We start from the raw sequence: 27,240 nt of genomic DNA, 5'->3' as shown, positions 1-27,240 counted from the left end.
TTTTTTCTTCTTGTCTGATTGTTGTGGCTAGAACTTCCAGAACTATGTTGAATAGAGTGGTGAAAGGGGGCACCCCTGCCTTGTTCCTGATCTTAAGGGGATTGCTTTTAATTTTTGCCCATTGAGTAGGATATTGGATATGGGTTTGTCATAGATGGCCTTTATCATGTTGAGGTATGTTCCCTGTATTCTCACTGTGCTGAGAGTTTTGATCATGAAAGGGTGCTGGATTTTATCAAATGCTTTTTCTGCATCTATTGAAATTATCATGTGGTTTTTCTCCTTCCCTTTGTTTATGTGATGAATCACATTGATTGATTTGTAAATATTGAACCAGCTTTGCCTCCCCAGAATAAATCCCACTTGATCATGGTGTATGATTTTTTTCATATATTGCTGGATACAGTTTGCTAATATTTTGTTGAGGATTTTAGTTAGCATCTATATTCATCAGGGATATTGGCCTATAATTTTCTTTCTTTGTGTTCTCTTTGCCTGGTTTTATGCTTCAGTATTACAAGTTAAGTTTCTCAATTTTGCTTTTAAAGCAAGAGAGAGAGACAGAGACAGGGACGGAAAAGGAGAGAGGTGAGATGCATCAACTCATAGTGGCATCACTTTAGTTGCTCATTTCTTTTCTCATATATGCTTGGACTGGGGGGCTCAGGCAAAGCTAGTGGCCCCTTGTTGAGACTGGTAAGCTTGGGCTCAAGCTGCAACCTTGGGCTTCAAGCCAGTGACCTCTGGGCTCAAGCCAGTGACCATAGGATCATGTCGATGATCCCAAGCTCAGGCTGGCGACCCTGCTCTCAGGCTGAAGAGCCTGTGCTTAAGCCAGCAACCTCAGTTTTTCAAACCTGGGGCCTCAGTGCACCACCACTGGTCAGACTAAATTTCTCAATTTAAAAATAAAGTTTTTCATTTCTGCTCACACAAAAATAGAAATAATACAATTGAACACTAAATAATGTCTAGTATGATGAAAATTCCTTGAATTGGTCTGTTATCAAACAGTTATTTACCAGAGGAATGGCAATATAGTGTCTGTTATTTTTTCCATTGGCTACAAACCTGCCCTGGAAAAATCTGATAATTCCAGTCACCTGCCCTAGAAGGTGTCACTCATCCAAGTCAAGTCAGGTGCACAATTCCAGATCTTCACTGGTGCAATGTATGGACTTAACTGGTGCTTACATTGTGGCATGGTGCTAAATTCAAATATTTTATCTAGTGTTTCACAGTGATCAGGAGATAAAAATATTTCTCTTCCAAATTTACTCACCAGAGCACAAAGATAGACAATAGGGAATTATATCCATTCCTCTAAAAAAAAAAAGTTACTAAAGCTGTTTCTAAATCTATCATATGTTTGCTCGTTCAACAAAAGTTAGTGAGTGTATCCTGCATACCAGACACTGTGTTGAGCGCTGGGGCAGAGCTGTACGTGAGGATGGGTGGTGTGGCCTCGTCCTTGGAGGATCAGTAAAAAGTTTTACAAATCTTTTCTTACATGAATCATTCTCAGAGACAAACACAAGTATAGTTACAGCTGAATTTCAAGTCTCTCGATTGCATTTCTATTTCTCTAAAATAATTTTCTTCTGTGCCCGTAAGACTGGCTGGAAGACAGTACAATCTGAGGGTAGGGCACCCTGTCGTTCTCTTAAAGCCCTGGAACCTCTGCATCCAAAGACAGCTTGATGAGACCCCTTGAGAATTTTTATTGGTGCTTATTGTTAACAGACACTAATACAACTAAGCAAGCTCCCAATTGTCAAGTGGCTACTGAGATAAAGACTCTCATTTTCGAGGCACTGATTGGATGGCTAGCCCCATTGAGTTTCTGGCATATTGAGATCATTTCGTCTGTGATCTTCTCTCACTAAGAAAAACCAAACGGATTTTGTGTAATATGGACGTTCTGCCCTGTGGTCTTCTGTTCAAGTTTTCCCTGGCACATTACATGGCTCAGGGGCTTCTGGGTCTCTTTGGAACCTCCAACTGCTCTGTGTTACAGGAGAGAGGATGAGGGACAGTGTATTCACAGCTGCGCCAGTTTGTCCTCTGTTGGCTGAACTTTTACAGGCTGAGTCACTTTCCCTATAGTCTCACATGATGAGCCCAGAAGAGACAGAATGTCATCCTGTGAGTGAAACTCGACTCACCTCAACACTCTTGCATTACGTAAGTGAGAAAGTGCACAGTAGAACCAGCCTCGATGTGATGCCACGCGTGGGCAGTCTCAGCTGGTCAGTGTTGGGAGGTTCCCCGCGGTTCTGTTTTAAGAGTTAAATCAAGGCTATCCTCTCGGTGTTTCTCAAAGTGTGACAGAAGACCATATTCACTGAATCATCAAAGCTACTTATTCCCATTGCAGGTTCCCAGGCAACCTATGAAATCAGAATCTCTGGGCTTTAGGACCTGGGCTTTGATCCAGAATCCACATTTTAAACAAGCTCCCCGGCAATACTGCCGGATTTTGGCCAGGACAAAAATGCTGACATGGCCAACTTGCCTGTGAGTCTATGCACAGGGTCATTGTTCCCAAACAAGTTGGAATCATTAGAGATCTTAAAAACACTAATGTCTGGCTCTCACTCCCAGAAAGTAGGTTCAATAAGAACAAGGTGCGTCATGGTTTTTAAAGGTCCCCAAACCATTCTAATATGCAGCAAGATTTAGGAACCACTGACTAGGTGCATCTATTAAACCTTCAGCTTTCTTTGCAAATTGACTCAGATCTATTCACCAAGGATAAATGAAATTCCCGACACCCTGGGCAGGTGAGGCATTAAGAGCACTGATTTTGTGTATGGTGTTTCCTGTGTGTCTTGTGCAGAAAGCAATGAAGTGCCAAATAGGATGCCCTTTAGGAATGAATTATGACTGATTAGAGATATTCTACTCACGTCAGGAAAATGGTGGCGTTTCCGTTTGTTCAGCACTGCTATTCCGAAAACTGATTTTACTCAACCATATCCTATTTTGAGCTTTTCAAACTGTGAGTTGTAACTTATTCTTGGTCTTTTACATCATTTTAATGGCTTAACCAGCATTTTTAAATTGATTGATTTTAGAGAGACAGAGAGAAGAAGGGAGAGAGACAGAAAAAGGGAAGCATTTACTTGTTGTTCCACTTAGTTGTGGCGTTCATAGGTCACTTCGCATTATGTGCCCTGACCAGGGATCAAACCTGCAACCTTGATGTTTCGGGACAATGCTGTAGTCTAACTGACTGAACTCACCAGTATTTTTAATGGGAGGGAATGGAATGGAGTGGAACAGAACACATCAGAAAGAACAACGTGTAGAAGAACCAGTCACTCTTTTGTGAGCCCCAGATATCTCACTGTGGTGCGTAGTAAAAACTGACATACAGCCCTACACCAAGCCTCACAATGTGATTTTATCTCTCAGTCTCATTTTGCCTCTTGATTTTCCCACCAGGCAGGGATTTCTAAATCTCTACCATTGACTTTAAGGGACAGCTGTAGTTGAATCCAGTGGCTTCATTCCATTCATTTGGAAAATACAAAGATGAAAATGATCCAGGCACAGTGCAGTGTTCCTGAAAACGTCATCTCTCTGAGAAGGGCTCAGTGGCTGAACGCACAACTTTCCCTTTCAGAGAGAACTGGCAGCAAACCCATTCTGCCTCCAGATTTTGAGCTGCAGAGCTTTTAGTTCTTCTGGTAATAGAGCCTCATTTGCACACTCTGCTTTAAAGGCAAAAGACATCTGCCTTGGCTTCAGCTGAGAAAAAACAGATCAACTGCATAGACAAAATCTATGAGAAATGAAATATTATTTATCAATGGACTTAATTGGTCCTTTGGTTTACAGACAATAAAATTGCTCCATGAGGTAGCAGACCTCAAACCACAATTCATATTGCAAGTAAATGCAAACATATGTATTGTGTGTGTGCATATATTTTTTTATTTATCTTGATTTGAAATATTAAGGAAGGTTTTTTGGGATGAGCTGTAGGAAACTTGCTGAGCAGAGCTGAACCAGCCAGAAAGCCAGAAGGAAAGATATAACAAGAGAAAGTCTAAGCAAAGGCAATGACAAGATACAGTAGCAATGTTAGGGGTACGGACAGGGCCAGCGGGAGTGTGGCATGAAGACAGACATGTGAAGGAGACAGGGCAATGTGAGGACCAGCCTACGGCTAGTGCTGCCAAACTGTGGTTAACATAGCCTTAGAGATGAGGGTAATAACCACATTCCGAGAAAGATCACCGGTCTCTGGTTAAAATGGCCTGAAGTGCTGATGAGGATAACATTTTATTTGATAGCAAACACTCTTTGAATTGATTTCACCTACAAGCTAGAGGTTTCCTTTCAATCAACCAAAAACTTGATTTCCAAAGATGGGGTTACTTTGGATAAGAGGTGCGACTCTGCAGGGATATCAAAAAATATTTTGCCTATACACTCTGGGAGGACATATTGCTGCCTAGTTAATCGCTCATCTTTCACAGCAAGGTGCTCAATAAATCTGGGCTAAAATTAAAAACCACCAGCTTTCCTTGCTCTGCACTGGTGAGTGTGCTACGTGGTGGGGAAGACCTAACTCTAGCTTTGGTGTTTGCATGAAATAAACCCTGACTTTTCATATTCGCCTTTGGTTAAGGAGCCAAGAGAGGACTTGCCAACACAATCTGATCCATACTCCTGAATAAAAAATAACCAGAGGTAAAGTTATTCTTTGGACAAAGATTTCAGCCAGTATATAAATGGGGTTATTTTTGAAAGTTGCACTGTAATTCCAAGAATATTACTGTTAGGTAATTTATATGAAATGCCCCAGAATAGGTTTCCTGGTAAAGAATGATGCGCTACAACAAGTCTTAAGCGTAGAGCCAAAAAAGGTAAAGTTTATCTATTAACTTCTCGTAATAAGAATTAATCATACTCTGCAAGTCTTTTTTTTTTTTTTTTTTTTTTACAGAAACAGAGAGAGAGAGTCAGAGAGAGAGATAGACAGGAATGGAGAGAGATGAGAAGCATCAATCATCAGTTTTTTTGTTGCGACACCTTAGTTGTTCATTGATTGCTTTCTCATATGTGCCTTGACCGTGGGCCTTCAGCAGACCGAGTAACCCCTTGCTTGAGCCAGCGATCTTGGGTCCAAGTTGGTGAGCTTTGCTCAAACCAGATGAGCCCGCCCTGAAGCTGGCGACCTCAGGGTCTCGAACCTGGATCCTCCGCATCCCAGTCAGACGCTCTACCCACTATGCCACCGCCTGGTCAGGCATACTCTGCAAGTCTTTAAAAAATAAATACAATTATCTGACTCATACAACAATTTTGAGGTGCACTGAGAAACGAGAAAAATATTGTCAGGCTCATTTTCATTTTTGACCTCCAAAGAAAGTCCCATTCGCCAGACAAGGGCAGAACCCCAACAAGCTAATATAAATAATATGACTATTATCTAAAACTAGTCTCCTGTCAGTAAATATTGGCTTCGTAGTTGCTAACTCTATTTACTTCTAATACAAATAAACAGAATCTTCAGTGGGCAGGGCAGTGGTTTTCAAGCATTGCTGAAGGTCAGAATTTCCTGCAGAGCTTGGTAAACAAGCAACTTCCTGAGCCCAGTTCCCCTAAATCACCCAAGAAGATTGAAAGGAATGCTGATGCCTAGACCTCACTGAGTCTAGACCAAGTGAATCAGTCTCTGGGGATAAGGTCAATGTATTGGTATTTTCTAAAAGTATCCACACGAGGCCCTAGGTGCAGGCCTGGGGTCAAAAGTCCTGCTCTATTGAGTGACTTGGTAGGTGAGGGTGGGGCCCAGCCTTCTCCGGGTATATGTGTCACATGTGATTCTGATACTCATGATCCTTTGACCTCATTCTCAAACACACTGGCCTACATGGTGTGAAAAATCTAGGTAACGCCAAAGCTCTATGGGTTGGTGGCTTTCCAAAGGAGCAAGCTCGCGTCTCTTTCGGCTTCTTCATGCCGTAGCAACACCTCTAAAGTAAAATTCAGTCTCCATGGTTAGGAGGGAGGATCACTTCCAACAAGATGGCCAGATTCATAAGCTGATTAAGATGCTTAAGAATAAAAAATGTGTTACCTTTGGACAAAAGTAGATTTTTATCTAAATATGTTCTCAGAGTTTTATAAATAAGTGATTGCTTTGCAAAGACAAAAGTAAGTCAAAATTATTATCTCATAAAAATTCAGTTTTAGAAATAATTTTTAATTCATAAAATATTATGTATACTAAATCATAATGAACATTTAAAAGTCCACTTAAAAAGTCAAAGGGGTAAGTATAAGTATAGTCATGGCATCATTATTTTTAATAACAAAAATTTTAAAACAGGTTAAATGTCTATTCCAAAGAGGGCCTAGTTAAATAAATATTGTACACAATTAACTAGTATGCAGCCATTAGGAAGAATGGTACTGCTCTCTACATATTTTAAAAAATAATATCTCCAAGATGTAATTAAAAATAGAAGCAAATGATAGATAGGTATGTACTATAAAGCCATTTGTGTTTTTAAAAACTGGGCTGTATGAAATTTGTGATACTTTTCTAGAGAGATAACAATTGACTGGTTGTAGTGATTTCCCTCAGCGAGGGAAAAAATGAGCCTCATTTTCCCCATTCATATTCCTTGGGCCCTTTTGGATTTTTGTACCATTTGAATTACTCAATCAAATTTTTTTAAATAAAAGGTTAAATGTAAACTGTAAGCTTTTTAAGTGAATCTTTGTAGGAACAAACCCTGGTACATACTAGTAGATATTCAATAAATGTTTGTTTATCAAATACACCTGCTACATTATTCCTTCTATTATCCTTTACTTGGTATGCAGGTGGGAGGGGGTGTAGATAGCTAAAGTTCCACATAATACATTATGCCTTAGCACTTATTGAGTGCTAAGAATGTGCTAGGCATTGTTTTTTGTTTGTTTGTTTGTTTTTGTTTTTTTTGTATTTTTCTGAAGCTGGAAATGGGGAGGCAGTCAGACAGACTCCTGCATGCCCCCGACCGAGATCCACCCAACACGCCCACCAGAGGATGATGCTCTGCCCATCTGGGGCGTCGCTCTGTTGTGACCAGAGCCACTCTAGCACCTGAGGCAGAGGCCATGGAGCCATCCTCAGCACCCGGGGCCATCTTTGCTCCAATGGAGCCTTGGGTGCTGGAGGGGAAGAGAGAGACAGAGAGGAAGGAGAGGAGGAGGGGTGGAGAAGCAGATGGGCGCTTCTCCTGTGTGCCCTGGCCGGGAATCAAACCTGGGACTTCTGCACGCCAGGCCGACGCTCTACCACTGAGCCAACCAGCCAGGGCCAGCATTGTTAATCTCTTGACAGGCGTCCATCATCTCAGGTAATTCTGTAACATTCCTGGAAAGTACATATTATCATCTCTCTTCTACACACAAGAAAATGAGGCTTAGAAAGATCTCTATAAACTCAAGAAAATTATGTTATATGCACAAACAAATATGTATCCACACAGACTCACAAAAGTAAGGCAGCACCTTTCAAGTAGATGCAGAGTGTTGTGAGGGCTTTTAAAATAATGTGCTCTTTATCCTCCCCAAGGAACTTGGCAGGGGAAACATTTATGTATAATATACCATAATACAAAAGAAAACTCCATGGTGGGGACTTTGAAGGAGAGAAATCTCAGGAAGGAAGGCTTCGCAGATGAGGAGCTGGTTGATTAGAACTTTGAAGGTGGTGGTCAGGAGAAAAGCCATGTTCTGGTTCCTGTGTTTCACTCTATACCACGTGCTTTCTATACATTCTCATTTTTATTCTTGTAATGCTAACAGTTCTAAGTATTCTTGTTCCCAATTGTAGATGAATAAATCAAAACCTAAAAATGAAACCTTCCTCCGATGTTCTAGTCCACACTTAATGTCGCCTTCCTCCCTACCGGCCATCTCTATTAAGGATTGCCAACATGCATTGCCTCGTATAGTGATATATCAGTTGTGTGTTTATGCACTGTGTTTGTGTTTGTATGTGTGTGCTCGTGTATACACATTCCTTATCTCTAATACAAGTATAAACTACTTGTCATGGGAATCTCAATACTTTTCCAATATTCCCCTATTAGTCACTGACATAGTAGACAACGAATTATTCATGATAATGTATCAGTGCTTACCTAAGTCTGTACCATCCAGCTATTTTTATTGTGTGTAAAGGTTTTATGACATCAGATGAAAGAAAATTATTCGACCATCTCAAATCTCCTCACTTGAAATACTGGGTTCCCTTCGTCTGGTTTGGAAATCTGGCAGCTAAAGCCCGGAAGGAAGGTAGAATCAGAGACAGTGTTGATCTGCAATCACTGATGACTGTAAGTACATTGTAACTTGTCAAAAAAATAAGATGCTAATCAGAAACCAAGAGGGACCTGGAGTGACAGATTGCACCAGGATGAATCTGTTTTGTTTAATTCAGAACCTTCAACATGCAGGACAAGGACAGCACTCAGTTTTTAACTCAAATTGATTGGCAGTGGTTGCTTGGAAACTGTATTAAACAGAATTAGGTTTGTAATATGCTCTGTAAGAAAGTGTCCCTTGATTGATTAGCAATGTCTGCCAAGGGCTCTGAAGGATCTGGTGCACACACGGAGAATTTGCATCCCTGGCTCCGAGACCTCCCCGGTCACTTCCCCAGATTGAAACATTTCAAGGTTAAGCCAGCTTTTCAGATGCTCCAGGAAACAAAATTGTGTATTCATTCAACAAAATAACTCTAAATTCACCTGAGAAACAAATTAGTGTAGGGGCTAGGTTGCTTTGTGCCATGAAAGCCTCCTGCCTGGATTAAGCTAAGAGAATGAATGATATAAAAATAGCTCCTAAATGAATGTGAACTCTTCTTCCCAGTCTCAGAAAATAATTTATGTGAAAAATAAGTCAATGGATTCCAGTCCTTCCTGCTCCAAAGAAAGATAGACTTTCTGTCAATAGAAGCATCCTCATTTGGAGTGGATTGGGGTTGGTTTACATTGATTGATTTCTTTTTTCTAAGATCTATAGCAAGCATGTTTTCAAAAGAGAGATACAAACAAAAATATCTACTCTCCTAATAATTTCTCAAAATGGCTAGAAATGACTTATTTAAAATATTAACCACTGCCTTCCCATCACCACTTTGGACTAATGTCATGTTGGAAATTATGGATTCAATAAAGTAAGAGTTACTTCTATAAAGTCCTGATTTATCTTAATATGAAAATATATATTCAAATATAATATCATTATTGAATGATAAATATTTATTGCTTATTATTTTCTGAATTTTCCTTTTGGAGTGGCCTTCAGAACCAATTTATTAGCCTTACAAAGTCAGACTCAGCATTTTACAGACATAGTCATAAAAGACATGGCCACATTCTTAACTCTAGTAAACACTGGTTATCACACTTCATCTTAGTTACATGGTTTATCTGTTTCCGGTTTAGGAAATGAACCGATACCGCTCTTGGTGCAGCCTCTTGTTCGGTTATGACTGGGTTGGAATCCCGCTGGTTTACACCCAGGTATCACATACTGTGTGCATGACTTCCTTCTTCTTGCCCACGTTGGCACCTCCTGTGGGCAGCCAGTGCTGTGTTCTCACTTGAGTTTCTCTCTATTCCAGGTTGTCACTCTGGCTGTCTACACCTTCTTCTTTGCGTGCCTGATCGGACGCCAGTTTTTGGATCCCACCGTAGGCTACGCGGGGCATGACTTAGATCTTTACATTCCAATCTTTACTCTCCTCCAATTCTTCTTCTATGCGGGATGGCTCAAGGTAGCTACCAGTCTCAGTGTCATGAGACCCACTCTGTAATCTCTGCCATGTTCCAAACTCTGCATGCTGATCCCTCACTCAGTGCAGAAAGTCATTTTTGAGTGAGTCAAAGGTAGATTTAATGTTTAGTAGCCCAGAGATACTATTGCTTTTAAACCAGGGATTAACCTGTCAGGGATGTGGTGAGTACCGTATTGCAGCAACTAAAGCCGCTCATTTATGCAAGGAGATTACAAGAAGACTCTTTGATGGCTATTGATTTTTTAAACCTTGGTGTGCTCCCATTAGGATTACAATAGTGTAAGTAAAGTAATGACTGTACCTGCACTGATGTTATACCAGCTTATACCACAATAAGCAACTCAGTGGGAAAAGAGAGTAAATAAGAAGTCTTGCTTATTAGACTTAAGCATCAGTATTGTATGATCATTCTGGTTCTGCTCGACTCTCTCGTAGCTGCTAGTGCCTGAAACCCCAGTAGCTGTCCCACAACATTAAACACAGCCCATTTTCAAAACCAGGATGAGACTCAGAAAAGAATTTATGAAACTCAAAACCAGAAACACCAGAACTAATGATAATACCTAGTTCACCAGTAAATTAAAACCAGGTTACAACAGTGAGGATGACTTGTCCAATGGTCAGTGTAAAATTTTATTTTTTCCCACCACCACCTCCTCTCATCACTCCCTAGATGTAAGTATTCAATATAAATCAGAGGTCTGATTCTTCCATTGGGAACTTCCAAAAGGGAAGTACAGTCTGTAATAAAAAATAAATAAATAAAAGGGATGGGGCCTTTGGCTCTATGAGATTAATTGAAATCTAATGACAGTTTGAAGATGATAGTAATAACATAGAATTTCCAAATGTTTGACCTTCCAAACAGCTGCATGTTAGAGTGCACCTACCTGGAGGTTGTGGCATTTCCTCCGTAAATGCTTTCACTTTCATTGGTTTGATCTTAACCAGAAAAAAATAAATTATGTTAGAATTTCAAACTATGCTCCAAAGAGTAAAGGCATATCTTTTTCTTTTTCTTTTCTTTTCTTTTTTTTGTAACAGAGACAGAGAGAGGGACAGTAAGAAGGGAGAGAGATGAGAAGCATCAATTCTTTATTGTGGCACCTTAGTTGTTCATTGATTGCTTTCTCATATTCATTGTGACTGGGGGGCTACAGCAGACCGACTGACCCTTTGCTCAAACCAGATGAGCCCGTGCTCAAGCCAGTGACCTCGGGGTTTTGAACCTGGGTCCTCTGCATCCCAGTCCAACACTCTATCCACTGCACCACCGCCTGATCAGACTAAAGGAATATCTTTTACCAATGGTAAAAATACTTTTAACCAAGTGACAGTGATTCTTATTTTTGCCCAATGTTTAAGACAGAGAAAGAGCAAGAGAGACTAATGACTCTCATTTCCCATTAAAGAGCAAACTCAATTTTTATAAACAGGAAACTAAATCACCAAAATTGGCCCAAACACTTAATCATTCTGGTCTTTTATTGCCCTTTGTCCTGACTCATGCTGAGCTTTCTTGTTTTTGCTTTGTGTCCACATGGGGTACTAGGCCAGCCTGTACGGAGCAGTTTGTTCCTGCCTTCTGACATGTACCCTAACTATTAATGGTTTTTTCTTTTGTACAATACTTTTAGAGAAAAAATATGAAAACATCATCTTTGCTCTGTTAAGAGATAGGCAACCCCTAAGAGAAGTGAGTTTGTTTTACCATGGATTGTATCTCAATTTCTAAACAACTGTTTTATCTTGAGAATTATATTGTTTATAACTCTTTTCTTTTCCTATTTTTTTTTTTTTTTTTAGCAAGAGAGAAAGGTACAGACAGAGAGACAGAGACAGACAGACAGGAAGGAAAAAAGTTAAAAAGCATCAACGCATAGTTTTGGCACCTTAGTTGTTCTTTGATTGCTTTCTCATACGTGCCTTGACCAGGGGCTCCAGCCAAGCCAGTGACCCTTTGCTCAAGCCAGCAACCTTGGGCTTCAAGCCAATAACCTTTAGGCTCAAGCCATCAACAATGGGGTCATGTCCATGATCCCATACTCAAGTTGGTGAGCCCATGCTCAAGCCAGCAACCTCGGGGTTTCCAATCTGAGTCTTCAGCATTCCAGACCAATGCTCTGTGCACTGCGCCACCCCTGGTCGGGCTTTTTTTTTTAGGTAAGAGGGGGGGAGATAGTGAGGCAGACTTCCACATGCACTCCTACCAGGATCCAACCAGCAACTCCGTTTAGGGCCGATGCTCAAGTACTGGGTTATTTTTAGCACCTGAGGCTGCCATGCTTGGACCAACTGAGCTATTCTCAGTGCCCAGGGCCAGTACTCAAACCAATCAAGCCACTTGCTACAGAAGGGGAAGAGGAAAAGAAGAAGGAGAGAGAAGGAGAGAAAGGAAGGGAGAAGCAGATAGTCACTTCTCCTGTGTGCCCTGACTGGAACTGAACCCAGGATCTCCATATACCAGGCTAACCTTCTATCCACTGAACCACTGGCCAGGGCCTATAACTCTTTACAAAGTGCAGGAAATCCATCTAACCCTATGAACAGTATATTACTCAATTATTTGCTGGAAATGGAGCCTCCAAGAAAGTGAAAAAAAATTTTTTTGAGATAGTTAATTCAAAGACATAAATATCATTTTAGTAGTTACATGTAGACTCTACTACTATATGCCATAAAAGTGAAATTCTGGATATAACAAAAATATTAACAAGCCCCATCCAGTGGCCCATATAATTTAAGGAAAACCCCAGGCAGGAAAGGATAGATGGCCCCTTGGAGCTTGCAGTAAAGGACTTTGACTGGACGTCACTGTGAAGCTGGTTCATTTAGGCCCTGACTAGAACTGTTTCTTAGAATAAGGGAGACGGTGGTTCTCAACCCTGGCCACTCACTAAAACTTCCACTACCCAACAGTAAGGCCTGGGTTAAAAATCACACCCTTTAAATCAGAATTTCTGGGGAAGGGATACAGGTATCACTTACTTTAAAAACTCCCCAGGTGATTTTGATATTTGGCCAAAGTTAAAAAGAACTGCTTTAAGTGGTCAGACTGAAATCCTAAAAAAATAAATAGGTAGATTTTCTACCAAATAGTCTCAGAATCTAGAAACCACGAATCAATGGTGCCTTTATGTTATACATTTGTAAGATTTTCCCATTTAAGCCCAATGAAAAACCACACACACACACACACACACACACACACACACACACAAAGGGAATGACTCAAAAATGAGAACAACAGGTGAGTCATATTTGGCATAAAAACCTCTCATCAAGAAGGCTATTCGGACCTGTGGTGGTGCAGTGGATAAAGCGTCGACCTGGAAATGCTGAGGTCGCTGGTTCAAAACCCTGGGCTTGCCTGGTCAAGGCACATATGGGAGTTGATGCTTCCTGCTCCTCCCCCCTTCTCTCTCTCTCTCCTTTCTAAAATAAATAAAAAAACAAAAAGAAGCCTATTCGATTCAGGAACATGGTAAGAACACAGAATATTGACCAACTCTTAGAAGATATTTGATAAAAAAGCTCCCTAAACTTTTCCCAGTGGGAAAACTAACTCATTAGATGACAGTAACTCTTTTAGGGTAAAACTAAAGACAAACTCCAGCTTTATAACTAACGAGCTCTTTGATTCATTCATTTAACAGTTGTGTCAAATACTTATGAAAACTCTTTGTATTATTTTCTTTAATTGTGATTTAAGTCTTCCTTTGATGTTTCAGCCTTTCCCACACTTACATTTTGTCTGGTCAGCTGGGCCTTTGTAAATTCCTTAGGAGCACAGAGTGTGTACTCCTCAAAATGCCTAGAGCAATGCCCTGTACATTGTCAGTGTGTCTTCAGTGTACATTGGTTTGATGTGTTCCTGAAAGTCAACTATTTGACTCCTAACAGTACATGGCTTCTCTAGCATTGAAACTGCATTGTCACCAGCTAAAGAGATAGATCTCCCGGAAAGCCTGCCCGTGCAGGTGTATCACTCATGGCCTGAGAGTCGAGTCTGGTTTGCTGATCAATATCCGTGTCCACAGAACAACCCGCTCCCCTCTAGGCTTCATATTATGAAAGTGACAAAAGAAAGCAGAGAGTGAGGCAGGAATCATCTTCAACCTCAGTCTTTGTCCGCACAAGCCTCGTGACCGACTGATTCTGCATTCTCCACTGCAGGTAGCTGAGCAACTCATCAACCCTTTTGGAGAAGATGATGACGATTTTGAAACTAACTGGTGCATTGACAGAAATTTGCAGGTGAGATGAGATTTTCTTTCCTTTACAAATATTAGTAATCGATTACGTGTGATGCTTTAAATCTAAACAGACTCTGAATGCAGGGCCCTGAACTTCAGAGCTTTAGCTACAAATAAAGGAGGTTTGGCTCTGCTGTACATTGTCTATGGTCCTTTTGTAACCTCACAAGTCCTGGATCTTAGTTCCAGTGAAATTTAGCCCCTTTTAAGTAGAACTTCAAGCCAATTTTTTTGTGTGTGTGTATTTTTCTTAAGCTGGAAATGGGGAGAGACAGTCAGACTCCCGCATGCGCCCGACCGGGATCCACCCAGCACGCCCGCCAGGGGTGACGCTCTGCCCACCGGGGGGCGATGTTCTGCCCCTCCGGGGTGTCGCTCTGCGGCGACCAGAGCCACTCTAGTGCCTGGGACAGAGGCCAAGGAGCCATCCCCAGCGCCCGGGCCATCTTTGCTCCAATGAAGCCTTGGCTGCGGGAGGGGAAGAGAGAGACAGAGAGGAAGGAGGGGGGGTGGAGAAGCAAATGGGCACTTCTCCTATGTGCCCTGGCCGGGAATCGAACCCGGGTCCCCCGCACGCCAGGCCGACGCTCTACCGCTGAGCCAACTGGCCAGGGCCAAGCCAATTTTTTTTTTGTAAGTCTTATTAGTAGTGTTATACTAATAGACTCTTCCATCTCAGAACAAGACGATATTTTAATTCAGTCTTTTTTTTTTTTTGATGGAGACAGAGAGAGAGAGGGACAAATAGGAACAAACAGGAAGGGAGAGAGATGAGAAGCATTAATTCTTTGTTACAGCTTCTTAGTTGTTCATTGATTGCATTCTCGTATGTGCCTTGACTGGGCGGCTACTGCAGAGCAGAGTGACCCCCTTGCACAAGCCAGCAACCTTGGGCTCAAGTCAGCGACCTTAGGCTTCAAACCAGCGACCTTTGGGCTCAAGCCAGCCACCCTGCACTCAAGCTGGTGAGCCCACGCTCAAACCGGTGACCTCAGGGTTTCGAACCTGGGTCCTTCACGTCCTAATTCAATGCTCTATCCACTGTGCCACCTCCTGGTGAGGCTAATTCAGTCTTTAATCTTGTTTTCCATTGCCACCCAGAGTGGTTAACAATGATAGAAAATGATAGTAAGACATTATGTGATGTGAGTTCCCAAACTTATATCATATAGGTTCCTGCAGTCAGATGTCCGATAGCTGGACACTGGGAGCATGGGCCACATTGGCCTATATCTCAATTCTGCCTGAATTGCACCAAATGGACCTGAGACCCTCACCCTGAGAGGATTTCCATTAAGAACCAGCATAATTTTCCTTTTAGGCAGGACTCTCCTCCGATCATTCTCTACCCTGAGAACCACAGACTGTGCAAAGGCCCCAGCTTGTCCATCTCTTTCAAGCCCTCACTCAGCTCTTAAACAGGTTCAAACATTTCACCCTTGGTCACTATTGGTTCACAACCTGGTCTGCCTACCCAGGGGGCAAGGAGAGACTGAAAAAAGAGGCGGTCCACTCCAGATTGATAAGAGGCAGGTTTAATAAGCAAGGGAACAACAGTATAAGGTGTGTGCTGGGCGACCACAAGGTGAGTAGATCGCTGTAACCACCTACCAGAAGCTTAAAAGTTTATATCAAGGCCTTCACTGGTGGGTTGAGTCATGTACAGTGTATCATATCATTCCAATGGTCTCAACAACACATTGCTCTCTCAAGCCTGCGTCTGGGAAAATGACTCCCACTCTGCCCAGAGTATACGTTCTAAGGACAGGGCAGCGGGGCGAGCAACCTCCAATTGCCCAGACCCAGCTCCTGGATCAGCTGGCAGTCATACCCTCTCCACACCTCCCTCAATAATCACACTGCCAGTCTGCTAGGGAGGAAGCATGACGCCTAGGCCACTCACTCTTCGTAAAAACTTAATTCCTGGGGGATTAATGATTCACTCATGCATCAGTTTGTCAAAGCCGAGAGAAGAGACCACTATAGCCCCAAGCAGGATAGGGTATTGTAAACTTTCCAAGCAAACAAAAGCTCAAAGTACATAAGAAATTATATGAAATATAAATGTGTTTATGAAAGCAACAGAATGGGATACTGAGAACCTTCAGCTCCCCACACTATCTGGGATTTGTGGCTGCTGTCAGGGTAGCCACTAGACGATAAGGTAACTTTGAGCAAAGAAGGAAAAGGTGTTTCTCACGCCTCCAGGTAAGAAGCAGCTCCACTTCGAGGCATGTGGCTTGATGAACCCAGTCTGGGCAGTTTTACAGCCCCACTGACCCTCCCCCCCATTGTCAAGTGCTCTCATGCAGTCAATGGCAAGTACAATTCTCTGCAGCGGCCCTGCTTGCAGCAAATAAGAACTACAGACATTTGTATATTCGCTCATCAGTCATTCCATCCTACTCCAAACTCCACCCACCCTCCAGAACTCAGTCTCTTCCTTTATACAGTTCACATCTGAATTATTCTAACACTGTAACAATGAGTTTAGGTCTCTCTTTTGGCTGTGGATGAAATGCACATGAGCTTACCCAAGATGAAGAAGGATATTTACTGGGACGATTCTGCTGCTCGGCCACCATATACACTGGCAGCTGCTGACTACTGCATACCCTCATTTCTGGGGTCGACAGTCCAGATGGCGTAAGTGCATTTTTTTTTTAAATCATCTATATTTTAAAAATAATTAAGGCTGTTCTTGAAGTGACTTTCATTACAACTTTCAATTATTAATATCTCATACATTTCAGATATAATTAATATGCCCAAGGGAGTTAGTAAAAAGATGTAGTTTCTGATTTAAATATGGTGTGTGTGTGTGTGTGCTTGTGTGTGTGTATGCATGCACACATGTGAGCGTGTTTGTTTTGGGGTAATTTGCATTATATATTGCTTTATACCACAACAAACTTTTCCAATATTTATGAAACTATTCTCTTTATTTTACTTGCAATTTGAAGAGTAGTTTAATTACTTAATTATGCAGTCATTTATTGTTTAATTCTGGCTATTATAATTGAATGTATTTTTTAACAAGTATTTATTGGGTATGTGCCATGTGCAGGCACTGTGTTAGACTACTTGAAGACAAGAGAATCTTAAGGAATAAAATGAGTTTTATCAAAAGTTTTCCCTAAAATTATAATTCAATCCAGCTATGTTTAGCATACAAATAAGTCTCTGTTCCGTGATTTTAACATAACAGTCTGTCCCTATGTACAGCAAGCTTTAAATAAATGGGCAGAGGCCTGAAGTAAATCATGCACAATTCTTGAATAATTTTATTAAATCTGATCATGTATTTGATTTTGGAGAAATGTGTGAATATGGGGGAAGTTTAAGTATATCTCCTGAAGGCAGATGCTACAGTTTCCAAGTAATTTATAAAGAATATAGACAAATTTAGAAAAGTAAAAAGATGTCTTCCCCAAAATTACAGAAAAAGGAAAAACTGGTTCAATTTTTTTTATAGCTTTCAGAAAAACAATGGCTTGTTGTTCCCTGAGCTCCACTCTTAGCAGATTTGTGAAACAAGTTGATATCCTGTAGTTGCTACTTGTGGCCCTTCTTTCCCTTCCCCCATAGTTTCCATCATCTTTCTCTACTGTTTAAAAAAAAATTCAACTGAGTACATTTTAAAGATCTTATGTCTTTACTCAGTGATTCATGAATCAGGCAACATTTAATCTTAGCAGAGAGAAAGAAACTCCAAGGAGCTGTACAAATTATAGGCAGAAGAGAGCAGGAACAAGGAAGTTGTACTGGGCAAATAAGCAGGTTCATTAGTGCAAGGTTACTTCCCTTTACGGAATAGCAGGGACCTATCAGCAGATTATCTAACTAGTGCTGTTTAGGTGATTCCTGATTGACTGGTTTAAGATTACATTCCTGGGAGAGCTAAAACAGTATTTAGTGCCTCCATTTGGTGATGTAGGGTTTAGCATAAGCTCCCCTATTCGGCACTTGTTGTCTTGTTTTACAGTACTATCAGGATATCTACCCTCAATCCCATTTCTGTAAGGCTTGACTCTTAGCTGAGTGTCTCCTATGCCTCCTAAACAGCAATCTGTGGTGCTCATCTTCCAAAGGAGCCCCTGAGGCTGAAAAAACCCTTCAAGACCCAAAGAAAAGGATGACAAAGTACACTTGCAGGAGCTGTGGTATATAATAGGACAGTTTAGGAGCCAGGAAATTTGCCCTGTCCTCAAAAAAACCTTAGAGAACATCGCCTATTACAATCTAGACTTGCTTCTGCATCTAGAGACTGCTGAGCCTGGACCTTCTTGTCCAGGGCTTCTTCCAGGCTAGGGAGCTCATACCCACCCTGCCCCACCTCCAGCTGCTTGGTCAGTCTTCATGAACAGTAATTTCTGCTGTTTGTACTACTCAGCATTTTTAATGCATTCTGCAGTAGCAGTTTCATGGATGTCTGGCAACCTTCACAATTTTGAAAATTAATAGATGCTTCTCTGTGAATTTGTTTTATGCTTTAACCTTACCCTCCACTCCCATCGTTGATTAATGTGAAGTATTTGAAGATCTTACTTGTTAAAGAAGAGAGACCAGCACCATTGATAGGGTCACGGGATTATTGTGATCTCTGTTTAGTCTGCAATGCTACGTGCGGTCCATTTCTAGTTCCGCTCAGTTGTTTTTGTGTAATGGTTAACATGATTTTTTTTTTTTGGTCTCAAGATTTTTATCTTGATCCACATATTCACCCTAATTATCATAATTTTACATTCCTATGTAAGTGTTCACTTTCTTTAGTAAATATTAAAATGTGTATTTCTCTTATTTCTAAATATAGAAACATAAGAATTAGGGCTTTACAAGACTTTAGAGAAAATATATACCCCAAAAGGTTATTGGGAAAACTAAACAAGATTATAATTACAAATACACTCTAGATATAACTATAGGGCATTATTACTGTCAACTAGTACAGGCCTCTTAATTGTGAATGTCAAACTTAGGTACAGAAAGATTAAACAAAGATAAGCTATTTTTAAAGAAGGAAATCTTTTTATTTATTTATTTTTTTCAGAGGCAGAGATAGACAGGGACAGACAGACAGGAACGGAGAGAGATGAGAAGCATCAATCATCAGTTTCTCATTGTGCGTTGCGACTTCTTAGTTGTTCATTGATTGCTTTCTCACATGTGCCTTGACCGTGGGCCTTCAGCAGACCGAGTAACCCCCTGCTGGAGCCAGCAACCTTGGGTCCAAGCTGGTGAGCTGTTTGCTCAAACCAGATGAGTCTGCGCTCAAGCTGGCGACCTCGGGGTCTCGAACCTGGGTCCTTCTGCATCCCAGTCCGACGCTCTATCCACTGCGCCACCACCTGGTCAGGCGATAAGCTATTTTTTATATTAAACTGTAACTCTGGAAATTTGGGACAGAAAATAAATGCTTGAGAGAAAATCAAGAGATACAGTATTTAAGAATGCAACAGCCTGACCAGGCAGTGGCGCATTGGACTAGGACACGGAAGACCCAGGTTCGAAAGCCTGAGGTCACCAGCTTGAGCACGAGCTCATCCAGCCTGAACGCGGGCTCACCAGCTTGAGTGCGGGTTTACTGGCTTGAGCATGGGATCATAGACATGACCCATGGTTGCTGGCTTGAAACCCAAGGCCACTGGCTTGAGCCCAAGGTCACTGGCTTGAGCAAGGGGTCACTCAGTCTGCTGTAGCCCCCCAGTCAAGGCACATATGAGAAAGCAATCAATGAACAACTAAGGTGCCACAACTATGAGCTGATGTTTCTCATCTCTCTCCCTTCCTGTCTGTCTGTCTCTATCTGTCCCTCTCACTGACTCTTTCTCTGTCTCTGTCAAAAAAGAAAAGAATGCAACAAAAAGTTGTCAGTTGTCAGAGGGAGTCTTTTAATTAAGATGGCCTATTTGCTAGCATGAGAGAGACAGGCACAGGCAAAGACCAGAGCCTATTAAGAGAGGTTTTCATAAGACATTTAAATGAACTTCATTAAGTCCAATTGATCAAAGAAACCATTCGGCAAAAGCTCACTTGATCTCGACTTTTCTGTGTGAATGAGAACCACTGAAGGGCAGCCTTACAACCCAGGAAAAGTCCCTGCAGGAATATAGGCATTTGGAAGGCAGTGTTCACAGGAATGCCCTCTTTGATCTATTAATGTCAATTCTTTCCATGTTTGTGGTATTAGACAGAATGTCTCTGGTTGCCTGTGATGGAAAACCAACTCAAACTAACCTTAGCAAAAGGGGTTTCTTGACACATCCAGAGACTAACTTAGCTTTGAGTGGGGCTGAATCCAAAGGAAAGGATGTCACCAGGGCTTACTATTACCATCTCTGTCCCTCAGTTCTGCTAGTCTCTTTACTGGGTTAGCTTTCAGGCAGCTGTCCCCTCTAGCTGGTAAAATGACATGGTGGCAGCCAGCAGTCCAGGTGTATACCTATCTTCTCAGCAAATCTTATGGAAACGCATAGCTCTTTTCCAACTCTCAAAACTAAAGTACTGGGTTCGCTGTGATTGGCTGGGCTTGGCTAACATGCTCATTCCTGAACCAATCACTATGGAGAGGGAGACTCAGGATTCTGATTAGCCAAGGCTGGCTTTACTGTCCATCTTAGGACCAAAGGGTGTCATCAGCCCTAACCAACTATATGGAATAGATAATGTCTTAAGAAAAATCAGGGTGCTGTTACCAGGAAGGGGATGAATGGTTTGCTGGGCTAGCAAAACAATAAATATCTTCTAAAATCGTAAAAGATAATTCCCTAAGCATTGAATTTTTCACTCACCAAATACAAGGTCAATATCAAGTGATCCATCTGACTGAGGTTCAGGTGGAAGGGAAGGTAAAAGTAAGGATTATGGTAGCACAGGTGGTTTTGCTGATGATGGCTGAGCCCCTGAGCTCTTCACATCAAGTGAAGACCAGGTGTCAGCACAGTGGATGCAGACATTTCAGAGAGGTATTTTTTCTGCTTGGTGAACATATAAAATCCTTTCTTAGGTAAGATTTTTTTTTATTATTATTATTCTCTTCAAGGTGTGTGTTCCCAGCATATTTAATTCAGAAATCAAATTTCTCTTATCTTTTCATACCAACATTTCAGGTTCGTAATTACAATTCCTATGACCCAGAAATCCTACCACCATGGCAATGCCCTTCAATAGCTGAGCAAATGTACTATCAAGGTCAACCTGAGAAATTACTCTGCCTCATTTTCTTTCACATTCAGTGCACTACTTATTTCCACATAACAAGGAAACTCCTTGGAGATAATATTTTTGTTCTCTGTGTTCAGGAACATGTTCAAAATATTGCCCTATTTTCTGTGCATATACCAAATATACATTACTAAATAAGTTTAAGTATTTTTTTCCCTTTATCATCTCAAGTACAAATTTAATACATCATATTTTCCCTTATACCTTCCCATAATGAAATGCACTCATTCATTTAGACAAGTAAAAAAAATTTTCAAGGTCTGTGATATGTTAGGTTCTATGCCAGATGTTCATGACAGACCAAAAATGAAGCTGCCTCTTAAGCTTACAGACATAACAAGGAGACGAGTTATAATGTGGGAAATGAGAAATGCACAGAGCTCTATGGGAGAATGAAGATACATTTCACCCAGCCACGCGGGTCAGCGAAGGCTTTTTGGATCGTGTGTGTGTGTTGGGGGTGTGTGTGTCTAATATGCATCTATAAGAATTAATAAGGAGCTGACACACAAGTAGGAGTGTAGGCACTTAGCAGAGGGTACATTCCAGACCAATGTGATCCAAGACAGAAAGGAATGATAAATGATGTTTTTAGAGTAACAATTTTTTTTTCATTTCATTTATTGGAGCATTGTGGATAGATAACCTATAAGATATTTAAAGTATACCTTGTGGTAGTTTAATATTCATCTACACTGTGAAAGCATTTCCCCCATCTAGTTAACTAATACATCTATCACCTCATATATTTAACTTTTTTTAGGGCAGGGTGAGAAAATTTACGTTCTACTCTCAGCATATTTCAATTATACAATAAAATGTTTTCAACTATAGTCATGTTTTACATTAGATCATCAGGCCCTATTCATCTCATAGCTAAATTCTTATACAAATGTCTCCTTATTTCCCCACCCCTCACCCCAGGCCCTGGCAACTATTTTTCTACTCTCTGTTTTTATTAGAGTAACAATTTGATAGCAAAGCAGAAGAGCTGAGAGATGACTCTGGAGAGGGAGGTAAGGGCTGATTATGGAGGGTTTAATAGTCTGAATAAGCACTCCAACCTTTTCCCAAAACTATGAAGAGACATGGTCACATTTGTGTTTTAGATAGGTTAGCCTGGTAGACGGCTACAAAATGGGTCACTAGAGGTAAGACGACAGCCAGAGAGACCTATCAGCAGACTGTGCGTATAGTTTTGATGGGAGCCGATAAGGGCCTGAACCAGGCTGGCCTTACAAGGGATATAGACAATGGAGATGGCATAAAGGGAGGATTCAAGGAAGGAGTTCAGAACAACTGGGTGACTGGTAGTGTCAAAGGATGAGCGAGAGAAGGAAATTAGGAGCTGCTCAGAGGAAAAGATAATGAGCTCCCTTGTGTGTGTTTTGAACTTGAGGCATCTCTGGGCAATTCACGGATGGCCAGCAGGGAATGCATTTGAGTGTTGTCAGTACATGGGTGTCATCAGAACCATCAGAGTGAGTGGGAGCACCCAGGAACAGTGTCGAGTACAAAAGGTAGATTAATACCACTTAATGGGTGGTCAGAAAATAAGGAGTCCTTGAAAGAGTCAGTGTAGAAATGGTCAGTACGGATATAAGAGAAGAACCCAGGAATCCCTTTTTCTAGAGCAGGGGTCTCAAACTTGCGGCCGGCCCGCCGAACAATTTTGTGCGGCCCGCAGACTAATCCACGAAGTCCAAAATATTTTGGATAAAATTAAGTAAGCCTAGGGGCCTACTTGTATTTTTCATTTCTCTAGCATCCTAGCTAGATATTAGCTTAGTTAACAGCAGTTGTGATGCGAACTACAGTTTCTGGTCGTTTTGTGACACTGAGTAAACTGCATGTACGATTGTGCTTGTTGTACTGATTTTTTTTGTTTTCAACTGCAGTGAGAAAAGTGTTGCGTAACAGTTGCCTTTTGTAGACCTAGTGCGGCCCGCCAAACGGCTGTGATCTTGCTCTGCGGCCCACATGCTGAGTTGAGTTTGAGACCCCTGTTCTAGAGGGAAAGAGTGTGAAGTTTCAACATAAAACCTGAAAAACATCATAGGAATTTGCATTGTAAGGTCATGAGAGAGTTAAGTAGAGTTTTGAGCAGAAGCTAAACTGCAGTAAGGTGAGGAGTGATTAGGGGGTGAGGAGATCAAGACTGCCAGTGTAAATTAGTCTTTAAAAATAATCCTGCCTGATCAGGCGGTGGCGCAGTGGATGGAGCATCAGACTGGGACGCGGAGGACCCAGGTGAGAGACCCCGAGGTCGCCAGCTTGAGCCCAAGGTCACTGGCTCAAGCAAGGGGTCACTCAGTCTGCTGTAGCCCCCCAGTCAAGGCACTTATGAGAAAGCAATCAATGAACAACTAAGGTGCTGCAACAAGGAATTGATGCTTCTCATCTCTCTCCCTTCCTGTCTGTTCCTATCTGTCCCTCTCTCTGTCTGTGTCACACACACACAAAAAAATCTGATTGCGCCTGGCCTGTGCTGGTGCAGTGGATAGAACGTCGGCCTGGAACGCTGAGGTCTCCTGTTCAAAGCCCTGGGCTTGCCCTGTGAAGGCACATACGAGAAGCAATCAATGAACAACTAAAGTGAAGCAACTATGAATTGATACTTCTCACTCCCCCACCCTTCTCTTTCCTCTCTCTGTAAAATCAATAAATGAAATCTTTAGAAAATATATAATTCTATTGTGGAAACGTTCAAACATATATAAAAGTAGAGAACACACAAGTCATCATAAACCTTCATAGACCCAACTTCTATTTTCAAATTACGGCCAACCTTGTTCTAGCCATACTCCCACCCACCTTGACCCTCTCTGCCGCTGGATCATGGTGAAGTAAATATAACCACAATTTCATTCACTAGAAGATAAAAATAAGACAAAATTTCAACCTCACAATAATTCCTTTATTCATTAAATACCATGTATTACTTTTTTTGAGAAGCCTCATTGTGGGAGGAGACAAATGACACAGTATCCAGTATAAGACATGAAGTAAAGGACAATGGCATATTTTTTATTTGTTTTATCACATTTAAGAATGGGAGCACCGAAAACATTTTTAAAGGGTAAGCTTCCCCGTCCACCCTGCTACCATTTCTTAGAATGACTTGAACCCTCTCTGCTGAATTTCACTGTATGCCCCGGTCTTGTTTGGACAGACCCACGAAGACTCCTTATGATACTTGCTGGACAACTGTCCACTGCATGATTTGGCATAGCTTTCATCAGGGAAAAATTTATCTCAGACATCAGTGGTAAAAATAGAAAGATTTGCCTCTTCTGAGCAACTCTTACGCTATTTATCTTACAGACTGTGAGTTGTATCATTGCTGGTGATCTTCTTTTAATTGTGGCTGCTGAAAGCTAAAAATCAAATTTGGAGCCCACCTTTAGTAGGTCTGTTGAATTTGGGGGCATGTATTTCTAGATACTGTGTCTGCTGGGCCTCATCTTGTCATTGTTTCTTATTGCAGCTCTCCTATAGTAGTTTAATTTTACATATTATTGCACTGTGTGTATTTTTATAAGCCACCTCAAATCCTTTATAAGGTGAAGCAAGATGTAATAAACAAAATGATAAATCTTCTTGCTCTGGAAAAGGAAGGGAAAAAGGCAGGCTGAGCAGAAGGAGCCCACTGAGGGTGAGAAAGGCACAGGAGCCAGAGAGGTTGACAGAGGGAGGTCCCAGAGACAACAGGGGAAGGCAGGGCTGGGCTGATGGCCAGGAGGGGTGCTCAGCACCTGCGCGGGAGGGCAGGCGTTGGGGAGGGAGGTGGTCAGGGGCAGGGGGAGATGGGACCTGAGCAGCTCGTGAGGCAGGCGGTGTTCACACCACATCTGTCATCACCATGCCTTAATCCAGAGGAAGCTCTAACCAGTCCTATCCTTATCTGTCCAATCTGAGACTAAAAAGCTTCTCTTTTAAAGCTATAGTTTATCTTTTTAACAATGAATGAGTGCTGAATTTCTATCTCCCAATCTTTGTATGGGGCATATTAAAAATCAACTTTCAAATGAACACTTTGAATGAAAAAGAAGGCCAGTTGAAAATCTGAATTGAGCACTCAAAATAGAAAATTATTTATAAAAGTAAATATATACCTGTCTTGAGCATTTAATAAATAGTGTTGATTATTGTATGGCCAGTCCTCTCCCCTTAAAAAACCATCCTATGGCCTGACCGGGTGGTGGCACAGTGGATAGAGCATCAGTCTGGGATGTGGAGGAACCACGTTCGAGACCCCGAGGTCACCAGCTTGAGCGTGGGCTCATCTGGTTTGAGCAAAAGCTCACCAGCTTGGACCCAAGGTCGCTGGCTTGAGCAAGGGGTTACTCGGTCTGCTGAAAGCCCACGGTCAAAGCACATATGAGAAAGCAATCAATGAACAACTAGAGTGTCACAACAAAAACCTAATGATTGATGCTTCTCATCTCTCTCTGTTCCTGTCTGTCTTTCCCTATCTATCCCTCTCTCTGAGTCTCTCTCTGTCACTGTAAAAAAACAAAAACAAAAAAAACACCATTCTATGAATTAACTGAGCAATGAAAAAAAAATATTTTCTATTTGAGTTCTTTTCCCATTACACGACTGAGATTATTCCATTTGCATCTGATCAGTGTGTTCTTTTATCAAACTGTGAAACATTTTCTGATCTGTTGTTGTTGTTGTTTTAAGATTTTATTTATTGACTTAAGAGAGAGTAAGGCCAGGCAGAGGGTCAGCAGGAAGCATCAACTCATAGTTGCTTCTTATATGTGCACTGGCCAGGCGAGCCCAGGGTTTTGAACTGGCAACCTCAGCATTCCAGGTCAGCGTTTTATCCACTGTGCCACCACAGGTCAGGCCTGATCTGCTGTTTTAATTAAGGCATCTTTTCATTTCTTTAACAATGAAGACACTGTCAACCAAAGTTAAAAAAGAAAAATACCTAAAAACAATCAATAGAAGAGTTGTTTATAACAGTGGTCCCCAACCCCCGGGCCGTGGACTGGTACTGGTCCGTGGGTCATTTGGTACCGGTCCACAGAGAAAGAATAAATAACTTACATTATTTCCGTTTTATTTATATTTAAGTCTGAACGATGTTTTATTTTTAAAAAATGACCAGATTCCCTCTGTTATATCTGTCTAAGACTCACTCTTTTTTTTTTTTTTTTTTTTTTTTTTATAAGATTTTATTGATTGATTTCACAGAGATGGGGGAGAATGAGAAGTATCAATTCATAGTTGCTTCACTTTAGTTGTCCATTAGTGCTTGTCATATGTGCCTTGACCGGGCAAGCCCAGGGTTTCGAACCAGCGACCTCAGCGTTCCAGGTTGAGGCTTTATCCACTCAGGCCAGGCCAGGCCACCCACAGGCCAGGCCACCACAGGCACAGGCCAGGCCACTCACATTTCCACACATCATTTTGGTAACATGTAAAACCATACTGCAGGCTGCTAGTGGGCCCGGTATATAGTAAAATTGTGAAAACATGCTCTTAAGAATGCATCAATTTCAAGTTAGTAGCCTCCTCTGAAGGGGGAGGAAGGAGATGGGTTGGACCTTTGGGGTCTGTTGCCAGCATTTAACTTTTGACCGAAGGAGTCCTTCCTGCTCTGCCTGTCCAGGAATCCAAGTGTTAAATTGACCAAGGATTAGGACCAGCGACAAGCATTGATTATACCAAGGTCACCTTGCTGGGCTGGGCATGGCTGGAGGTGGAGGGTTGTGGGAAGGCAGCCATTTACCAGGTGCAGTGAGGTTATTTCATCCCTAAGACTCACTCTTGACGCTTGTCTCGGTCACATGATACATTTATCCGTCCCACCCTAAAGGCCGGTCCGTGAAAATATTTTCTGACATTAAACTGGTCCATGGCCCAAAAAAGGTTAGGAACCACTGGTCTATAAGATGCACAAGAAAACACTCCCAAACTCTAAAATGA

General features: G+C 41.6%; 1 protein-coding gene across 4 annotated transcripts in view; it reads left to right on the top strand.

Annotated features, from left to right (window-relative positions):
- Positions 1–27,240, top strand: part of BEST3 (bestrophin 3) — a 52,245-nt gene that overhangs the window by 13,789 nt on the left and 11,216 nt on the right. For all 4 annotated transcript variants that reach the window (XM_066257647.1, XM_066257649.1, XM_066257648.1 and 1 more), the window contains 5 exons: positions 8,194–8,348; positions 9,465–9,542; positions 9,644–9,796; positions 13,994–14,074; positions 16,568–16,719. In XM_066257647.1, coding sequence (XP_066113744.1) covers positions 8,194–8,348; positions 9,465–9,542; positions 9,644–9,796; positions 13,994–14,074; positions 16,568–16,719 — 619 coding nt within the window. The remainder of the gene's footprint in view (positions 1–8,193; positions 8,349–9,464; positions 9,543–9,643; positions 9,797–13,993; positions 14,075–16,567; positions 16,720–27,240) is intronic.

The sequence above is a fragment of the Saccopteryx bilineata genome, chromosome 2, assembly GCF_036850765.1.
Source record: "Saccopteryx bilineata isolate mSacBil1 chromosome 2, mSacBil1_pri_phased_curated, whole genome shotgun sequence".
NCBI classification, from domain to species: Eukaryota; Metazoa; Chordata; class Mammalia; order Chiroptera; family Emballonuridae; genus Saccopteryx; species Saccopteryx bilineata.
Note: the sequence above shows the minus strand (reverse complement) of the source record. Positions and strands in the feature narration are given on the sequence as shown.